Source organism: Orycteropus afer, unplaced genomic scaffold (genome assembly GCF_000298275.1).
Source record: "Orycteropus afer afer isolate SDZICR_OR568_19922 unplaced genomic scaffold, OryAfe1.0 scaffold00037, whole genome shotgun sequence".
NCBI classification, from domain to species: domain Eukaryota; kingdom Metazoa; phylum Chordata; class Mammalia; order Tubulidentata; family Orycteropodidae; genus Orycteropus; species Orycteropus afer.
The window spans coordinates 686,103-707,725 of record NW_006921624.1 but is presented as its reverse complement, the minus strand read 5'-3'; the positions used below and the strand labels follow the sequence as shown (position 1 = coordinate 707,725).

Here is a 21,623-nt window from a genome sequence, read left to right as displayed (position 1 = left end):
GCTACATAATATTTGTAAGGCCATGGAGTCAGGTAATACTCTTGTTTAAGTACAATATATTCAGATTTAAAAAGAAATTACATAGTGCTGGATTAAATACCAACCATTCTTAATCATAGTTTGAGTCTGATAACCAAAATTAAGAAGTTAATGTCATACAAAATACAGCTCACAAACTAACCAATGCAAAGTTCTAAGCTTTAAACTTTTTGATACTGTCAATAAAATTCCCAGGAAAGGACAATATTGCAACTCTCCTCAGAACATAGGTGTTTTAAATCACAGTTAAACAGACAGAATGTTAAGAATGGTATGGTTTTTATTTTCTATAGCAGGTTTATTGACACTTTTTTTCCAGTAAAGTTTGAAAATCTGACACTACCTGTCCACATAGAAGGGGAAACAAAACTTGGTCAAAGTCTGTAGAACTTCCTGTGGAGAGAAAGAGAGATAATTTATAAATCTAATGGGACCAATAAATCTAACATTAACCACAGCACACAATCTAGCAACTTTACCCTAAAGAAACAGGAGACAGATGAAGAAATATGGGCTTTATCAATTACATGGGAGGAGTACCAGGCAGTCAATCATGAGAAATAATAAACATGATCAAACTTCATTAAAAATGAAAAATTAATCAAGAATCACACATGGGCAAGCAGCAGGAGCCATGCAGGAAAGCTCTGAAGGGAGGGAGGCGGTTGAGTTGCTGAGTGTTAACACCCCTCCAGGGACCATCTCCAGCCTGACCATATGGATCAGAGTGAATAACACCAAGCCACATGGGTTTGGCCTGGCAGGGCCGCTGTTGCTGGCATCGCTTTTGCCTGTTACCTAGGAACGGAGGGGGCCGGGATTAGACAACGCTTCCCAACATCAATAGGCTAAATTACAAGCAGAACATAAAGCCAACTTGAAGAGAAATGTTTCTGAACGTTATGAACTAAATGTTTTAGAGTTTTAAACTTTATTTATCCACTTTATAAAGAAGTTGCCATTTCTGGCAGAAATTTATTTTATAATCGAACTAACAATTATAAGAATGCACTAATTTTAGTTAAATATCACTGTTGGATACACTTACCAGCTTGTAATTTATTAAAATCTAAAGCAAACTACCAGTTTAAATGTCTCTTTACAAATATATAGGCACATAAAACCAAGTACATTTTTCAAGGTTAGTGGAAAGTACAAAAAGTAGAGTGACATTTCAAAGACTTATTGATAAAAGGCAACCATCTTACATTAAGAGAAGGATAAATACTGGTACATGAGACATAGTATACAGTGGTGTGTGTCTTTTCCCAATAGATACAGTTCATATAGAGAGCATATATACACACAGCTAAACACTATACAAAATTTATTATTACTTACTTCGTAGAATTTTCTCTATCTCTACTTAATTTAATTGCAGACTTGAATAGCCCCCAGTTGGTGCTTATTTTAAGTTCACAGGTTAATGGTATGCATTTTTTAAAAAGTATTCTTTCCATGGATTTGATTTGTTCTCTATTTAAAATCCCAACTTCAAGACAAAATGAAGAACACATTTTTCAGGCATTGAGAAGCTGGTTCAAATTAAAACAATCCTGCCCATTGCAAATCCTAATCCAAGTGATAAATTAAAGATCAGTTTACAAATGTAGCACTTTTCTAACCAATAATAATGAATTATCAATGCTAACGGAATTGATGCTTCTCGCTTCATTTATTTTTAAAACCAGTTCTATCATTCAAGAAATAAACCACATCAATCTAATAACCCATTCAATGAAGCAGAAAGTACATTGACTTGCTCTGCCAGAGCATGTTCCGCCTACATAATTCAATTGAGCATACCCTACTTTTTAATATCATCCTGGTCTGGTACTATGTATATCCCAGCACTGCTAAGGTATGTCATCAAATAGTAAATGAATAGGAAACTAAAAAAATGAAAAAGAGTAGATAAGAAAACATTACCTCACAGAATATTCTAAGATGCATTATAGATACATTAGTTAATTTCATTGCGGCATTCAGAAGTCCGTAAGTATTGTTTTAAAACTGACTATGGTTAAATAAATTATAATAGCTCATAAAAAATCAGAAAAGAAAGAATAATTTATCAGCATATAATGTTACTATCAGGCAAATATTGGAAAAGAGATCATTTAAAAGATCCATTTTAATGTCTGCAACTTTAATTATAAAATACACTCTGACCCACATACACAAAATACCAATAATTTACACACACACAAAAACAATTCCTTACATATTTCCTTTCGCCTCAGGTTTCAAATAATACCACAAAGCATCTCTTAACTCAGTATATGCATGAAGCGTTCTTTAAAGCTCAGCACCAAGTGCTCAGACATTGCCAACATCAGCTACAAAGACAGTTATCCTTTACCCCTTAAAAGTTACAGGTGCAGAAAAAGCTTCTCCACTCCATCTATGCTGGAGTTTCACTGGCAAAAGGCCTCAAAGATTGTTGAAAGAAAGGACCCCCATAGCTACGAGAAAGCATTGTGCTCTACAGTAGAGTCAAAGGAATCTAATATGCCCAACTTATTACTCACTACAATATAGAAACTACTTATCACTTTCTGATGTCAAGAGTAATAACCAACCTTGAACTTATCTGTCAGATAATATTAGAACAAATAACAAAATACCCAATCTAGGCTGAGTATAACCCCCTTCCCAAGAGCTTTCCTTTTGACCCAAGAAAACAGTGATAAGTCTAATTAAGCACTGGGGAGGGGGGACACACATAGGCAAATGTAGGCACATGTTTGTATCTTACAATATGTTTCTTCATGTTTGTGGTATTACAAGAGCTTGATATTCCAATTTAAGTCAAACAAGATGGTGGTATGCTGTTAGAGGAGAAAACAAAAATGAGCATCTACTCTGTGTTAGGCATATTCATACATTATCTCAATCAGAAGTGAAATATCTATGTCTTATTTGGAGAAGGGGAAAACAGGAAGAGAGAGAAAAACAAGCAAACTTTTTTGTAAATAAAGACTGCTGAAATAAACCAATTTTCATTAATACTGATGTTTTCCTTATTTAAAAACATTCAACTACCTTACCCTCTTTTTCTAAGGAAGAACACAATTGCTTGAATATGAGAATACTCTCTAAAAGGGGAGGGATTTAAAACACTGATTTAAACACATCTTGAGGGTTATATGTATGAGAGAGTATCCCACAATCCTTTCACTATTAACTTTACTAGGGTCACAGGCACTAACCAGATAGCAATTCCCTTTTCTCTCCAGAATCTGTGTTTTTGGTCAGGGGACTTTCTTTGTAGGTGGTAATTTTCCTCTTCTATCCTTCCCTTCTCTTGCCTACACAAGCTCTTTCAGACAACTAGCCTTAGCATAGCCTCAACTCCATCAACATAGATCGGGTCTTCAGGCTGCAGCACAGCTGATGAGATGTAAATGACCCCAGTGCTGAGGCGGGAGGTGGGTAGGACTGTGTGCCGTTCTACAGATCAATCCCCGAGTTTATATGTTCACAAATCTTTTCATGTACAGTTTGATTTTGTAACATTTTAATGAGCAAAAAAGTGAATCTGTAGTAGCCAGTCACCACAGTTAAAGTGCAGGGCATGAACCAGATCCCAGGAGGGAACCAGTCCACCATGTCACCACTGGCTTTAGGACATTCGCCACCTGGTTCCATGTCCCCAGGTTCCAACTCTTTTCATAATCAAAACACTGCTGACATTATAAACCCCAGACGGGTTTTCTAAAATCCCTCCCAATCAATATATCCAACACATAACTTATTGGAGACAACACTGAGCTCATTGATTAAGGTGAGTTCAGTAGCAAAGTTTTCAAAATAAATGAGACAAGAATACAGTATTCAACCCCTTTGTGTCACCAGACAATTTATGAAATAGGCAATTTCCAAAAGGGCTTTTCTTCCTAACAAAATACACGATATTTCATGCAGGAAGAAATAAGAGCAGAGGGGGCAGGGAGGAAGTGTTGCTCAAACCTCTCAGTTATGCATACATTAAACAGCAGATTGCACAGTGCGGTAGAAAAACAACATCTACAGAGCTCTGCCCACAAGGAGATGTCAAGCCTCAGAGTAGGAATCAAAGATATGAAATTAGCACACCTAACAGTGGATTCACTTGCAAAGGAAATTTAGAAATGAACTCAAGATTCATCTCAGTGACTTTGAATTCATTTCACCCAGTCTGAATTCTCATCTGGTCAGAAGGTCCAACGAGGAAACTTACTCCAATATGGGGAAAATAGATTATGTCAGACTGGGCCATTCTCTTAAAAGTCTGCTAAAGTTGTAAATTTATAATTCATCCATTACAGAACACTATCTGGAAGCAAAACTTTGAAAACTAAATTCTATAGAGTTAACTGGAATTATTATTAATGAGAAGGATAAACCAATTCCCCCTGAATTTGAGCTACACGGCAGGAAGTAAAGATCCTGCAACAGTTCAGATGCCAAATATTCTTTTCATTGTTTCATTGAGACCTATAAACAAAAATTAGTTGTATTTGGCAGATCAAAACAACTGACAGTCTGACACAGACATCCATACCCACAAATAAATGCCATCTGAAACACAAAAGCACACGCTGATTAGAGTACCCACTGAGGTTAGATTCAGAATGTTGGGAGATGAGGCACATTCTCAATAGTTCAAAAGAGGGGGGAGGGGAAATGTGTGCTGGAAAACATTTAAATAAAAGAAAGAGATAGCCTGAATAAATGAAAGTCTTTAAAATGTGTAAAGCCACAATCAGCCTCATTGTGGCTTGCTGAAAGCAGATACAGCAGTCAGTAATAAATATTACAGATAATTTAACTCTGTCCCAAAAGAGAGTGCAGGAGGGGAGAGAAGGGCAAGCGTGGGAGAACAGCCCCTGAGTTTCTTACCTAATTTATTTGTTCATTTCAAAACGTAGCTGTGTGATGAAAAGATCAGGGGAGCTCAAATTCCTGAAATATTCCATTTCTGTGTTTAAATTTTTTTTAATAGCATGAAGGAAATGCTGACCCTTTAAGTTCTGCAGTTGGGATCAGTGCAACTGACTTGAAAGAAAAGCCTTTGATTGATGATCTTAAAACTCAAGGTGAAAGCTAAAAACAGAACACTACAAAATCCAAACATACAAAAAGCTAACAAAATTTCTACATTAAGCCATTTCAAGTTAAAACCAGGGACTCCCTGTGAAAGTTAATAGAGATTCTAAATGCTATATGATCAAGAAGGGCAAAATATAATAGTAAAAAGTTCCCGGAAGCATAATTAACACCAAGTTCAAGAGTGTTGATCAAAAGTTCCCTATATATGAAAACAGGAAATACAATTTTTCTCCTTCACTATAAACGTCAAATTAAATCCAAGATCTATACTACATTTACAACTAAATTTTAATTTTTCTTCAGTGAGAAAAAAGCAGTTTTGAATAAGAAGCTTTGAAAGGCCTTTCAACACCCAAACATAAAAGCCGGGTCAAATTTCCAACAACGCTGCCCAAATGCAACAGAGTCGCCTTCCTTTCTTTGGTACATTTCAATATTTACCTCTAGTTTACTTTTTTGTAAACTTTCATTAATATGGAGTCATGTATATGTTATTATTATGTTAATGTGTATAACTTAATCAAGTCAATGTTGTAATTCAAAGATAAAATTATAATAAATCTGTCATACTCCATAAACTTGTATCCTATAAGCTTTGTATCTAAATTATCAAGGTCATTAAATACATGAGCGGAATGCTTACAATAGCAGAAGTGTCACCTCTAGAACTTCTGTTAATCTCCATGGACTTTGAAGACCAAAGTAAAAATACTGAATTTTCCAAAATTTTTAACAAGTCTTTTAAATTATTTTATCCTTTCCTTTCTTTAAAACAAAGCTGTTTCCAAATTACAATAGTGTAAAATATCCTTGATTCCAAGATTTCCTTTTATTTACTTTAAGCCTTACAGCAAAGGAGAAGAAAATGAGAGAGCTATATTTATAAGGTCAAAGTTAAACATCTATAAAATTCCTCACACTTGTGTTAAATACTTCCAAAACAAACAAATGATTTGACTACAACCTCTTACAATCAGCATTTGGTGGCATAAGTAATGCAATGTCTTGGAATTAATATTATTATCCTAAAAGTTTCTGCCTTGTTCATTTCCTTAAACATTTTAAATCCTGTATGAATCTGAACATTTACATTATCAATATTTCTAAAAGGAAGAATGAGTGGAGGAAGTAGAAGGGGGGAGTGGGGACACAAGTCAGCACATACCAAAGGAAGAAGGTCCCAACAGTAAAACTGCAAACATGATTTCACTGAAGAAGCAACTTGCCCTCAGGAAGATACTTTAAAAAAAAAAGAGAGAGCACTGATAGAAATACTATTTTGTAAGCATATTAAAAGCTGTCAGCTTTTAAATATTTTAAATGCACACAAAAATGTGCACAGATGGGCAACTTTTCTGCTCACATTAGTCTAGAAAAAATCTTTCATTATCAAGCTCAAAGTCCTTGAATTTTTTAAACTTAATTGTGCCTCTATTTCTTAGAATTCACACCCCAAGGCCAAAGCTTTCCTGCCACCAGTCCTTCAAATCTGACTTGGACATTACACGGGAGGAGGCTCCAAGCCTCCCTGAGGTCTCACTCCTTTTACAACACGCGAAAAAGCAGTCAGTAATGGGCCCATGCTGAATTCACTGCTCTCCACGTCTCCTCTTGGGACATAAGCCTAGCAGATGTGATAAAAACTGTGTCAGAGAAGTGGCTCTAGTTTGTGCCTTAATGACAACTTAAACCTCTAAACCAATACAACCAAAGGACTAACAGAACTGGCGGTTACCTCTCTCTGCTGCCAATCTTCAAATATTTCTGAACTAAATTAGCACCTCTACCCACAACATCCCCTGCCACCCTACAAAATCCATTCTAATTTTAAAAGATAAATGAATTCAGCACACACGTCGGCAGCACGAGTGTCTGGGCTGTGTGTGTGTGTGTGTGTGTGTGTGTGTGTGACCTATAATTAAGCCCTAACACATATTTCATGTAGTTTATATTTTCTCAAGGTGTGGTTTTAATTTCAGATGTCTTAAAAGGCTACCTGGTAAATTTCCTCTGATCACCACCCCAGTAACCATATTAACAAATACAACTGGTAGACTTTTGATTTCCAAAAAGTGTCTAAAGGTCTCAAAATTATTTTTAAATATGTTCAACCATAGAAAAAAAAGTGATATTCTGTATTACTGAAACACTCTAATTATTAAAATTTATACAGGGGAATTTTTAAAACCATGGGTGGCTATACTTCTCTTGGAACTTGTAAGAACTCTTTGTCTTACCTAATGATATGGTTCCAAAAAATAGATTTAAATATGTACTTCTGATAACATTGTCTAAATTCTATAATTCAGCCTTCAGATGATAGGCCTTTTTACCCAGTATCTTGAAAGCCTATTCAGTCACAATTGCGTACCCACTTAATCAGCAATCATTGTTCTGGGATGCAGGACTTTGTTGTCAAGACAAGCACCAAAACCTTAAAAAAAAAAAAAATTTCAGAACTGGCATAAGAAAAAAGTGATCTTTGTCAGACAAGGACAAATTTATGCAAATCTTTTATAAACATTCACAAACATTTATTTAGCTTTTGAAATGTTGGCCTCATTTGAGAGCATGAAAATGAGGGGGAAGTAGAAAAACGCAAAGGACAGCTTAGAAGCTGGCATACTACATAAATATTCAGAAGGAAGATTATAGGATTCATGTTAGGCTGTCTTAGGCTTCTCCAAAGTCCACACAGAATAGCACAGAACAAAACTAACGAGAAGTACAGCAGATGTTAGACAATGCATCAGCCTCTTTTCCTCTCTCACTTGGCTATACTTGGACGCTTTTATATTTTCTTTCAATATGGTTAGGTCATTCAAGGATTCTCCTATAGACTCTGTATTGTGGCTACAGATCTATAAGCTGGAGGTCTGTCAGCTTTCCAAAAGTTTCCAATGAAAAGGCATTATGCAAATTCTACCTCTCTTACCCTCTTTCAGAGGGAAAAAAGCCTCTAGTATGCAGTCATCAGAGTATTGGAAGCCCCAGCCTTCATTTCTGTATAGCTGTGTTTGCCTCAGGGCCACGCTGCTTGTTTTGACAGTGGATCCCCCTAGATAGTTGGGATTAGTCGAGCTTGTTTAGATAAACTTGAAATCAAGGCCTTCTCTAGGTAGACAGCTAGATGTAGCTACCGAGTTTCCAGCTGCCTCCTCCTTTCATCCCAAAACAACTGCAGATTCACAGTAGCTATCACAGCCACAGGCTATGTCACATACATAAGTACAAAATTAAAGGCTGCTAAAAGAAGCCTTTGTAAGTCTTAGTGCTAAAATAAGGAATCTGTACTGCTTGGTTTATACAAATTATTCTAGCACTACCAGTATGGAACTGAAATCATCAGTTAACAAGGCATATAAATCAAGGTTCCCAGCTTCTTCTGATAGACAGGATCATAGTTTGGTAAGATACCCAACCTTGTGTTTAATACCTCTTATATGACAATAATAGCTTAAAATGGTGAAAAGGAAATAACACATTTTATTTATCCAGTGGCAAGGGATGTTAGACAGCTTCAACGAACACTGTGAACAGAATATGAAGATTAAAATGTAAATATCAAATCTGCTTTGGAGAGAGAATTTTTTTAGCAATTGATTAGGCAGATCTCACTAAGCAATCACTTCCCATTACAGAACTGTCCCAAGTCAAGTTTTATTTCCCACAAACTTGCACATTCTGATAGAAATGTGTAAGGAGGACTGGATCCAAGAACTGGGAGACTAATACTCAGAGAACAGATCAATGATACCTCATTATAAAGACAGAACGCAGGTAATATAAAACACATGAAAATTTTAAAAACTCATATAGTTTTTTAAAACAGGTTTCTAAAATCTAATACTCAAGGATTTTCATCATTTGTAACTAGGGAAAAAAAGGTCTCTTCAGAGAACCAGCAAAATATAAACAAAGGAAATAATTCAATCCCACATACATGTTTTATTTTACTTTCACAGCTTGTTGCAGCATGTACATGGTGATATTTACTGAGGCTCTGATAAACTAAACCCAACAATGGTACTGGAATAGGTTTAACTATTTTCTAGAACTATATTCCATACAGTATGGAATTTCTCTTACCTCTGATCAAACTATCAAACAAAAATTGCGGAACTTAACACATTTTACATATCACCACTGAAAATGTATTCTTGGAATTCAACAAGTTAAGTCACTATTTAAAAGAAAATTCCTAAATCATTCTAGAATTGCTGTCATAGATGTGAGTTTTCCCTATGAATTTTTGGGTTTATTTCATGCACAATTTATAATCTAAAGAAGTTAGCAAACTTGTTCTGCAAAGGGCCAATAGTAAATATTTAAGGCTTTGCGGACCACTTATATCTCTGTGGCATATTCTTTGCTTTTTACGACCCTTTTAAACTGTAAAAACCACCTTAGATTTTTAGCTCGAAGGCCATAACAAAAACAGGCCCCAGGCAGGATTTGGCCAGCTGGCTGTAGTTTTCCAACTCCTAATCTGAAAATGTTAAGGAGCCAGGTTATACAACATAACCCAAACAAACTCGCCCACATACAAAAACTCAAATTAAGAAAGGTCTACAAGGTAAAATAGCAATGCCAATCCTGTTGGGTCTCTACTGATTCAACAATTTACACAGGATTGTTGTTAAGTGGCCAGATACCTACTGCATACAAACAAGAGTACACATTCTTTTTAGTGCAGATTTCACAAAATATTTAAAAACCCAAATAATTAAAAATAAGACATATTTCCACCACTCAGAATTCACAAATGTGTTGTAGCATGGAGACTCTTCATAGAAACAATTCCTTCACATATATGTGTATATAAAATTGTGATCTGGGTGAAAGTTTGCAGAGCAAATCAGTTTTCCATTCAATAATTCATGTATACTGTTTCATGTCATTGATTTCAATCCCTTCAATGTAACATCAAGGAGCTCTGGTGGTGTACTGGTTAAGGTATTTGGCTGCTAACCTGGAGGTCAGTGGTTTGAACCCACTAGCCACTCCACAGAAGAAAGACTGGGCAGCCTGCTTCCTTAAAGATTTACATAACCTTGGAAACTCAATGGGGGTCGCTATGAGTTGGAACCAATCAAGGGCAGTGAGTTTGGTTTTGTTTCACTGTAATATCACTCATCCCACTTCATCCCTGTGTTTCTCCTTTTCATTTCTCCTCCTTTCCTCACTCTTCCTGCCTTCTGAACTTTGTCCTAGGGCAAATGCTGCCCTTTTGATCTTGGGTGGTTGATTGTTCCAAAGAGTGTGTACTTCCATAGTGTTACTGTTCAGCTTGTAGATCTGTCTATTGTTTAGCTGAAAACTGAGCCACAGGGGTGAGTTTAATTACAGGCCCGAAGGGTGACTGAGGGTCATAGTCTTGAGGATTGTACCAGTCTCTATCAGACCAGTTTAAGCCTTTTTTTTGTTTGTTTGTTTTTAAATGATTTTGAGTTTTGTTCCACATTTTCTCCCACTCTATCCAGGACCTTCTAATGTGATCCCTTTCAGAGCAGTCAGTAATGTTAGCCAGGCACTATCTAGATCTTCTGGTCTCAGGATCAAAGAGGCTGAGATTCAAGTGGTCAGTTAGCCTTCTGGACTAATTGTTTCCACGTATCTTTGATTTTCTTTACCCTTCTTTGCTCTAGATAGGGAGAGACCAATAGGTGCACCTTAGATGACCAATCACAAACTCTTAAGACCCTAGTCACTACTCACCAAAGCAATGGAGAACATTGTCTTAGTGTACTGTGTAAAGCCAACTGACCCTGATGTCCCCCAAGTCCGTGGTCCTGAGCTCCCAGGCCCAGCAACTCATTGCCTCGAGGTGTCTGGTTAAGACTAAGAACTTTTCACAACTTTGCCCCTGTATGCTATACTATATTCATGGATATATTTGCAGCATATGTAAATACATATGTAGAAATATCCTCTGTCAAACCTATATATACGCATGGGTATAGTCCCATTCTCCTTCCCATACCTGCTCAGCTTGCATTGCTGTGTCTCCACTCACAGACTATTGTTATTACTGCTATTGCAGGATTGTGTATATAATAATATTTACCTCTGTTGCCTTTAACTATTGTACTCCCAGGGTCTTCAATTCTTTCTTATATTAACAGTTCATTACTACAGGTAAAGTCCAGAGGTTTGTTTTAATGGTCACATGTGTAGCTGTCCAAGAAATTAATTCATACTTTCTGTATTATTGAGAGCTCTCCAGATGGAGGGTTACATTCTTGATGCTATCTTATAAAGTAACATTAAAAGAGAAGAAAGGCTCTTCTGGTGCTCTACTCTCCATTCATTCCCTTGAACATGTTATGTGCCAGATGTTCTGTTAGATGTAGACATAAAAGGACCTTAATTTCTGTCCTCCCTTTTTACTCTTTTCCCTTAAATGGTGAGCATTTCTCAGGATTTTATCTTCCTTCTTATCTCCTCTACCAATAGTCCAATCTACACTCTAGTTTCAGTTGTGTCTCTACATAAATGCCTCTGAAATTCAAATCTTTACTTCTGAAGTCCCTCCAGCTACCCGTTAACCATCTCTACCTCATGTCCCACATGTATTTCCAATTCAACATGTCTAAAATCCAGTCTCACTATCTGGGCTATTGGTAAACTGCTGTTTGCTAATTACTTTCACCCCATCAGAACACAAAGGATCTCAGACCACCTCTAATATTTGCTGATAGACAGATGATCCATATATGTGACTTACATTCAAACATTTCCCAAGGTTGTTGAATTTCAAAATAACTGTGAAGAACAGATTCCAATTTCTTAAAACTTTGCAAATGTTAGTAAACAAATAAAGATAAAAGATAAGGGGGGGGGGTCCCTGAAATCAGTTATACTTCAAAGTCATCTTAGAAAAGCAAGATAATTAATTTGGTGCCAGACAATGTGCTAGAGGCCAGAATAAAGCAGTGACCAAACAAGATGTGATCTCTGTCCTCATGGAGCTGACAATCTAGTTAAAAAGAGAGATGCCATACAAATGAATAAGCCAACGTGTAATTCAAATTGTGACAGGGGCTATGAAAGAAAAAGACAGAGTGCTCTAACACAAAATGATTACGGGGCCTGAACTGAGTTGGAAAGGTCAAGAAAAGCCTCTTAGGAGGTGGCATTTTCAGCTGAGACTTGAAAATAAGTAGATGTTAATAACTAAGCAAATATTGGGAGAGGAGGGATGGGGCAAAAGCATGAGCAAGGGCCATTGAACAAGGAAAGCATGGCACATTCAAAGAACTAAAAGAAGTGTGCATGCTGGAGCTTAGGAGGTGAGGAAGACAGTGGCAGAAGATGAGGTTGGAGAGGCTGGCAGGGGCCAAATCATATAGGGCATCATAGGCCATGTTAAGGAATCTGGACTTTATTCTAGTGCACTGGAAATTACTGGAAAATTTGGATCCTTTTACATCCCACTTGCATACCACTTTCTACCCCTCCATCTTCCCCCAAGTCTTTCAGATTCCAGGGGGAGTTACAGGCTATTCTCAGTGAGCTCCTCACCCCTCCTGAGTTCCCACCCTTATCTTGTTACTATCATTCTTATCATCAGACTGACCACCCAACTTCTGTATGTTCATCAGGCCTAGGGGAAGGAAGACTTACTCAACAGACTAACAACCCTGACAGCAGGGAAAGCAACTGCGGTCAAAGCCAACAACAAAAGAAACAAACACATTTGAACATAAACAGCTCAAATCTGTTTTCAGAACCTGCCTCCTTACATCTGGTATTTCTTCTGAGCTCTCATTTTCCTACATAGAGAAAGTGCGGCTTTTTATTGAAACATCCTTCTATACATCACTGAATCTAAGAAGCCATCGACTATAAAATTCTTATTTTTAAGTACTACTAAGAAAAAAAATGCTGCAAATGAAATGATATACCTTCAACTACGAGATGCACCCCAATTTCATAGATATCAAAGTATCTTTTAAATGTATATCATGTAATTGATTAAAATATTTTTACAGATCTGTCTCCTCCACTTGACTGAGTTTTAAAAAGTAGAGTTAATATCCATTGTCAGTGTCTAGCAAAATACTGGGCACAGAGGAAACATTCAGTGAATGATATTGCTGAAAAACTGACTTAGGTGATAACTTAGAGATTTATAAGAGGAAAAAAATAGTATTACCTGGGCACTTACTATTGCCAAGCACTGTGCTATAAGTCCACATGCTATGTTGTTTTAGCTTCATATGAAGCAGTGAGATCATGTGGGCCAAAGTATACACTTGAAAGTATCAGATACTCAAACTTTAAGGTTAATATTTATTCTCGACATAGAAAATGAAAATAGAGAAAACTATTAAAATTTATACAAATGTAGTATTAGTCATCCTGTCAAAGCTCTACCATTTATGACTGATTATACTTATGCTTGCTAACATAAGAATTATGCATATAATTTAAAATATCTAATTAACTTATAAAAGTTTCTTTTGAGTATAAACCTTAACTGTTCAGCCTTTATTTTGTTTCTCACATACCATGGGTCATCTGCTCCCTGGATGGTATTAAGTGACAAGCAGAAGAGAAATGACAAAGCTATTATGTGTCAGGTCCTGTGCTAGAAGTTTTACATATGCTCAATCAACCCTTGTTGTTGTTGTTGTTATATGCCGTTGAGTCATACCCGACTCATAGCGACCCCCCCTTGGGTTTCCGAGGCAGTATCACTACGGAAGTAGGATTGCCCAACCTTCCTTCCGAGGAGTGGCTAATCAACCCTTACAGTAATCTTATATAGATACTATCACCCTCTTATAGATGACCTAAGCTTTGAAAACTGTGGAAAATTAGCTCCAGGTAGACAGGTAAAGAAGTAGCATGCCTAACTGGAAGAACTAGGATCAAACCCAAGCTCATCTGTCCCCACCGCTCCAGCTCTTCCCAGATCCTCAGCTTGCTGCTTTACTGGCCACAAGTGAGATATTCAACAGAGAGATTCTCATTCTCTATTCCTATTTGATTAGCATTCTGGCTCCCCAGTTTCAAACACTCACACGGCTAAAACTTCTGGATAGCCCCCACGCCAAATGAAGCTAATGCCTCTCTCCTACCAGCTTCCAGCTGCAGCGGTGGAGTGAAATATCTGCATGGTTCTGTTAAATGGCCTGAAGGTAGGGTGATCTTATGTGTCAGTTACCAGGACACATCCAGGTTATGTTTGTCATGCCTCTGTAATAACAGTGCCACTTTCACTCTCAAATGTGTCCAGGATACAGTAGTTCCTTCCTTCTCTGTGAAGGGTATGTTCCAAAAAAACCAGTGGATGCCTGAAACCACAGATAGTACCAAACCTTACACATGTTATGTTTTTGCCTATACATACATAAAGTATGATAAAGTTAATTTGTAACTTAGGCACAGTAAGAGATTAACAATAACTAATAATAAAATAGAACAATTATTAAGTAAACTAAGGGTTACTTCAACATAAGTACTGTGTGCAGTAATGTGACAGCTGATCTGATAACCAAGATGGCTACAAAGAGACTAGAGAGTAGGGAGCATTTACAGCATGGATACCCCGGACAAAGGGATGATTCACATCCCAGGCAGCACTGCATGAAATTTCATCACGCTACACAGAATGGCATGCATTTTAAATTATGAATTGTTTATTTCTGAAATTTTCCATTTAATATTTTCGGATCGCGGTTGACCGCTGGTAACTGAAACCGCGGAAAGCCAAACAGTGGAATAAGGGGGAACTACTGTACTATGGTTAACAGAGTCTTAGAAATAGGGAAAAACCATGGCTTGTCTGGAGGGTAATGAAAGAACAAATACAGGTATTCATGCCATTGGCCTGTGGTGAGAAATTAAGGGCGATGTTAGAAGAGTTAGTTTTTTATCACTCAGCTCCAGGCTCTTTATCTACACTCTTGGATTTATCCATACTCTAGGACTTAATACAATATCAGACCTCATCAATTACATGGAAGCAGCAAACTTTCTCTTTGCTTCATTTTCCTCATGCTATGTCAAAAAAAAAAAAAAAATTTATTGAACTAGAGTAACTCAGATATTATGTATACATTATACCTACCTTTCCTGCCAATCCTATTTAAAAAAAAAAAACTCAATGCTATCGAGTCATTTTCAACTCATAGCGACCCCCGCTGGATTTCCGAGGCTGTAAATCTTTACAGAAGTAGATCGCCCCATTATTCCCTAATTTTACAGATGAAGAAAATGAGGCTTAAAAAAGGTAAAGCCCTTGCCCAAAGTGACACATCCAAAAGCCAAATTTCATATAACAAACATGGGGATATTTACCTTTCAACTATTATTTTGACCAGTTTTTAAAAAAGAAAGTTACTTAAAATGTTTGGATGGAACGATATTTCTTAAGAAATAAATGAGACATTAATAACATAAAGTATTTTTTAGCTGCCATTAAATCTATATATTATAGCAGAAACCTTTAGAAAATTCAAAAATACGTCTCAATTTGCCAGGGGTTCACATCTCCAGAAATGATATATGGCAGGCTGAAAGAGTTCTCTGATAAAAATAATGTTCTCAACAATTTACAGTTTATATTTCTAAAACTAGATATTATATAAAGGGAAACCATCTTATAAATACATTCAAATATGAGAATCTTAAATACTTCCGGTTAACCCTCTGCTAGGTAAGCTGGGATTCAATGAATGTCTGTTTTGGTTTACTCTACCCCATTCAAATTCTGAGCCCAAAGACCATAACGTGCATACTATTTGGCTGTTTATTTATCAAGGATTTAGCCTACTAACATGCATAAATGATACTAAGCCTTAGACATGGGCATGAAGCAGGCAGGAATTCCTGATGTGTAGTCTAGGAGACAGGGAGGATAGGAAAACAAGCAAATGCAATAAAGTACTGGAGAGAGAGATGCTCAAAATAAAAGGAAGGTGCTGTAAGGTTGACCCGAGAAATGCAAAGAGCTCCTCATAGGAGGTAACATTTGAGTGACTCTTGAAAGATGAGTCAGTAAGTGATCTCTGATGAGCACAACATTCTTTAAAAGACAATCTCAACTATTTATAAACACCTTTTCATCTCTCCCTACCAACCCCAATCTGCTATATGCACAGGTACACACGTGCATACAAACCCACAGTCTTATGCTTCATATTATATCACTTTTGAAATCTGAAACCAACCAAAGTTAAACAGTTTGAAATTACAGTAGCCAGAGGAATCTTAACTCTACTATACTGCAATATAAGTATTTAAAAAATTAAAGTTAACACTGTAATACAAAGTACTGTTTGCAACCAAAAGGGCTAATTTACAAGAGGAGTGGGACCCATTACGAAATTTCTGAGGTTTTATACATGGAAAATCTCAACATACAGGTTTCACAGTGAAATTAAATAAATAAATAATAGTTAGTTATTTGAAACCCCTTCATCAGCATTTAAAGAATTTTTATATTTTCAGTACATTTTAGAACATAAATATTCAGGAACTACTTCTGATTGTATGTTTGTTACTTGACAAAATTGTGTGTGTGTGTGTTTGTGTGTCTCACATTTGTGACTTCTCTAAATTTTGCTCTGGGAACAGTGTGGGTTTAGAAAGAGAAGATTTTCCAAAATTCTCTCTGGGATTAGTCCAAAATACTAAAGGCAAACATCATAACTCACAATCTCAATATCTGACAAAAACAAAGGAACCAAATAGGTTACACCCTTTTACCTTAACTCCACTTCTAGTAATTGTGGTAAATAAAAAACAAACTCACTGCCATTGAGTCAAACCCAAGTCATAGCGACCCCTCCTTGGGTTTCTGACGCAGTATCTCCACAGAAGTAGATTGCCCAGACTGCCTTTTGAGGAGTGGCTGCTGGGTTTGAACCGCCAGCCTTCTGGTTAGCAGTCAAATGGCTTATTGGTAAGTAGAAGTCATGTGTTGTTCTAAGCACTTTCCAAACCAAAAAAGTCACTGCTGTAGATAGAGTCAACTCTACAGGATTCATGTTGTTGTTGTTGTTGTTGTTAGTTGCTGTCGAGTCGGCCCCGACTCACAGCGATCCCTCCTTGGGTTTCCGAGGCAGTATCACTTCAGAAGTAGGATTGCCCAACCTTCCTTCCGAGGAGTGGCTGGTGGGTTTGAACCACCAGCCTTCTGGTTAGCAGCCAAGTACATAATCACTATACTACCAGGGCTCTACTAAGCAAACACTTTACACATTTCAAATCACTGAACTCTCACAACAATCCTATGAGAGCCTTACTACTATTAACTCTAGTTTACAGGCAAAGGAATAAAATCCCAAAGACATTAAGTCCCAGTCAATGGAGGGGCGGGGGGGCGAGGATTCAAATCTGTGTTTTGTGGCTCCCAAGTCCATACTCTTAATCACCACCATCATGTCTCTGTGCTCTCCAACTCCTTAGCAATTACATCTGTAAGCCACATTATCCATTCACAGTTGTTCGCTGGGACCCTAATTTGTCCTACATGCTAAGAGGGGCCTTTAACACTGGCCATGCCATTTCTATCCTTGAAGAGCTCACAGATGGGCAAAAAGACAAACAGGTCATCAATACCCGGTACATTGTAAGGAGTAAAATGTCCAAGTGCTCTTAAAGCACTGAAGATAAACCAATCACTCAAGACACATCAAGTTTCACAGAGGAAGTAACACAAGCTTTAAGAACAAAAGGAAGAGCATTATAGATGTAAAAACAGCTTGGGCAAAAATATAGAGGGGGAAGGAACAAAGCATGTTGGGAAATGGTGAGCCATTCTGTATTTAAGTTGTATGGGGAAGTGATAGGAGACAAGGCTGAAGGTTAGGTCAAGGTCAGATTGTTATGGGCTTTAAGTCCAAGTTACAAAATTTGACCTGATCTTGAAGGTACCAAGGAATTATGAAGAGTTTTAATTAAAGAGAAGTGGTGTGATTTAATTTAGGTTTTAGAAAGATCTCACTGGCTATCCAATGGAAGACAGTGATGGTAGGGCCATTAAGTTGTAGGCCATTAGGTAGAGTCTACAGGAGAGAAGCTGAGAGTGTGAACCAATGGGAAACAGAAGAATAAGACAGACTAAAGAGCAGTTTAGGAGAAATAGTCAACAAGACTTAAAGGCTGCAGACTTGTAAGTACATCCAATGAGCAACAAGGATTCATTACATGAGGCTAAAGATGAGACAAAAGCTCTCGAAAGTAGACACACTGGGCAGTTCACTAAATATAAGACTATTCAATAGTAATCACAAGGGCCTAAAACCAAATGGGGGTTTTGGAGCCAGAATAAAACCAGGAAAACACTTCTAATAAGGTTGTGTAAGTAAAGGCTGCAAAATTGCCTTTTCTGGAGTCAGAGTCAAGTGGTAGTCCAACATAACTGTACAGCTTGGCATGCTTTCAGCAAGAATGGCTCAAAAAGAATTTGTCTTTTTAATGAGTTCCTTCTATATAACCGTAACAGCTGGGGAGTGACCAAATCCGGAAGAAATCTCCAACTTAAAAGAGCCTTAAGTCAGAAAATGTCTCTATTTTTCAACTGAGTTTGGCAAAGTATTTAAAGTTTTGAAATAACATTTTCATTAAGAAGCCAGTCCATTCCCATCTAATTCTTAAATTCATCCTTTTTCTGGAAATGGGAGAGGAGGGGACAGGAATCTAGATATGGACACTACAAAATAGCACCTTTACATACAAAGTGGTTTTTCTTCACCAAACACTTTAAATGCAGCAACCTGACATTTGTCTAAAATGATAAATTTGACTTGCAACACCACAGGGGAAAATAAGAAGCAACACATGATAGATTTTTTAAGATTTTTTTACCCACCCATGAGCCTACATTTGAAAAACATTTAAGCCAATGAATTAGCAACAAGACACTTAAATACATACAAAGAAGCAGATGTTTAATCTGGTACACATTTATACATCTGCAAACTATCAATGAATTCTTTAGAAATCTTAATGCAGTCCATCAGAATGCTTAGATTCGTGGCAATCTCAGATACTGAAGCACTCCTCCGAGAAAGCTGCTTCCACAATGCACTTTGCTATTATTACGTTAACAAGTACCTTCTAGGTTTTAGGGTCGGAAGAGATTGAGAGTTTATATTTGTGAATGAGAAAAAAATTATGTTTTCACCTTTAACCTACGCTGCATGTTACTAAGAAATGTGGAAACTGACTTTTTAAGCAAGAGGTCGAATAACCCATGAATCAACAGTAACTTTTAGAAAGCACATATCTAAAACAAGCTTAAAAGATGATTTCCTTTAAGGGCAACTCCAAGACTTTCTAGTTGGATTTCGCTGTCCCACCCTTGTTAATTTTGCTAACTTTTATGGCATAAAAAAAATAAGAAACTGCAAGCATGTGATTTTATTGAGGCATCACATTCAAAGGTTCTTGTTTTCAGAGACAGTCCCAATTTTAGGTGTTCTGGCCATGCCAAAACCAACTCAAACCTAGTGCCATCGAGTCAATTTCAACTCATGGCAACCCACATTGGATTTCCAAGGCTGTAAATCTTTACAGAAGTGGATTGCTTCATCTTCCTCCTATGGAGCAGCCGGTGGGTTTGAATTGCCAACCTTCTGGTTAGCAGTCAAATGCCTTACCCATCATGCCACCAGAGCCACTGCCCTACAAACCATCATAAACCCCCAAGACATGCACCACCTTTGAGCAGACTAAACAATACATTCCTTTGAGGGAGAGAGAGAATCTACTTATTTCTCCCTTATTACTTGATACAGTGCCTGGCTCACAGTATACAGACACTATACTTTAGCAGTTGCTCAATTAATGCACAAAATCAAACCTAGTCTCCCTGTTTCTGCTACCAAAAATGAATAGGAAGACAAAAATCAGAAAATACAGTCACTTGTAACTATAACTTAGTCTTTTTTAAGAGCAGGTTATAGAATCATTTGAAAACGTGATTCATTTGACCCTTGTATAAGTAAATCCCTTAGATGAGATTAAAATGAATTTTGACAACTTCTGCTCCCTGGTATGCAATTTCATAAGAAGTTTCCAGGATTAAACTTGACCTCAACCATTTAAAGTAGACCTAATTTGAATAGACTGTGTGAGTAGGTTGGAAGCATGACAGCACCCACTTTGGTGAAGAATGGGAAACAGCTAGGTCAAATTCCATTCTTTGTGAGCTTGGTGAATGCAAGTCCCAAAGGACCACAAACCCAAAGTCTCAATTCCAACATGGTGAGTCTACAGCTTAAACACTGTAGAAAGCTACTGTAGAAAGATTAGCAGCACCTTTGTGGAATCAATGTCACAGACCAGGTATACCGTTACTTAGGTTTCTACACTAAAAATAATAGGAAAAATCAAACACTACCATTTGTCTTAGGAGTTCTGGTAGCACAGTGCCTAAGGCACTTGACTGCTAACCAGAAGGCTGGCAGTTCAAACCCATAAGCCACTCTTTGGAAGGAAGGTTGGGCAATCCACCTCCATAGAGATACCACCTAGGAAACCCAAGGAGGGGTTGCTATGAGGGGTCCGACTCGACAGCACATAACAACATCATCATTTGTTTTACATTTTTAATAAATACACATGCATTTCATATCGTACAATGTTAGTACAATGGGGCTTCCTTTAACAGCAACAAAAATTTTAGGAACTGTGGATTATATCTGTAATTTTCTTACTAACTTATTAGTATTTTTTCAATGAACCAGCCTATGAGTAAGTTTTATAACAGGTCTGTTTAGCCCCTATCTCAGCAGATTTGAAAGACAGGAAGGTGAACATTTCCATACACATGAGCTCACCAAGAGAGTAAGGCAACCACCAACATACAACTTGTTGTTGTGTTGTTGTTGTTATGTGCCATCGAGTCGACTCACAGGGACCCCTCCTTGGGTTTCCGAGGCAGTATCACTACGGAAGTAGATTGCCCCATCTTATCTCTACAGTCTTTCTAATCAGAATCTTCCAACCAATTTACATAGGTTATACTGTGAATAAACAACTGTGAGCTTAAAAAATATTTTCTTTAAAGCATACCTGAAATGTGAACAGATGAAAACTCCATATTTAAGCAATTACATGCAACTCAGAAATGTCAATTTCCATCACAATTAGCCTAAGTTATGCAACATATTTTTTGTCCCTTTTTAGTATATAGGTGATGTATATTTTTATAATTTGCTTAACTGCCTATAGTGAAAGTTTGAAATCACATAGGCCATATAAAACCATAAAAGAAAGGGCACCTTTTTATTTTTCCCAATGTACAATGTTTCTACATTGCTTATAGAGCCTGTACAAGAAACACTGTTAGTTTCTATATAAAGATTTCCATAAAAATTTTATAGTTTCTATAAATGCATAAAGATTGTTGGTTTCGTTATAACCTCTGTTTCAGTGCCAGTGGAAAGAAAAATTACCTGCAACTCAAAGCAGTGATCTACATGTGCAGGGGTGGGTGCATGTGCTCAAACCTCTCTGGAAAGAGCTCTAAG

The 21,623-nt window shown here is 37.2% G+C and overlaps 1 protein-coding gene across 1 annotated transcript in view; it reads right to left on the bottom strand.

Moving 5' to 3' along the window:
• Positions 1-21,623, bottom strand: part of DENND1A (DENN domain containing 1A) — a 581,826-nt gene that overhangs the window by 437,177 nt on the left and 123,026 nt on the right. The window contains exon 4 of the mRNA XM_042780373.1: positions 383-432. Within this exon, the coding sequence (XP_042636307.1) occupies positions 383-432 (50 nt within the window). The remainder of the gene's footprint in view (positions 1-382; positions 433-21,623) is intronic.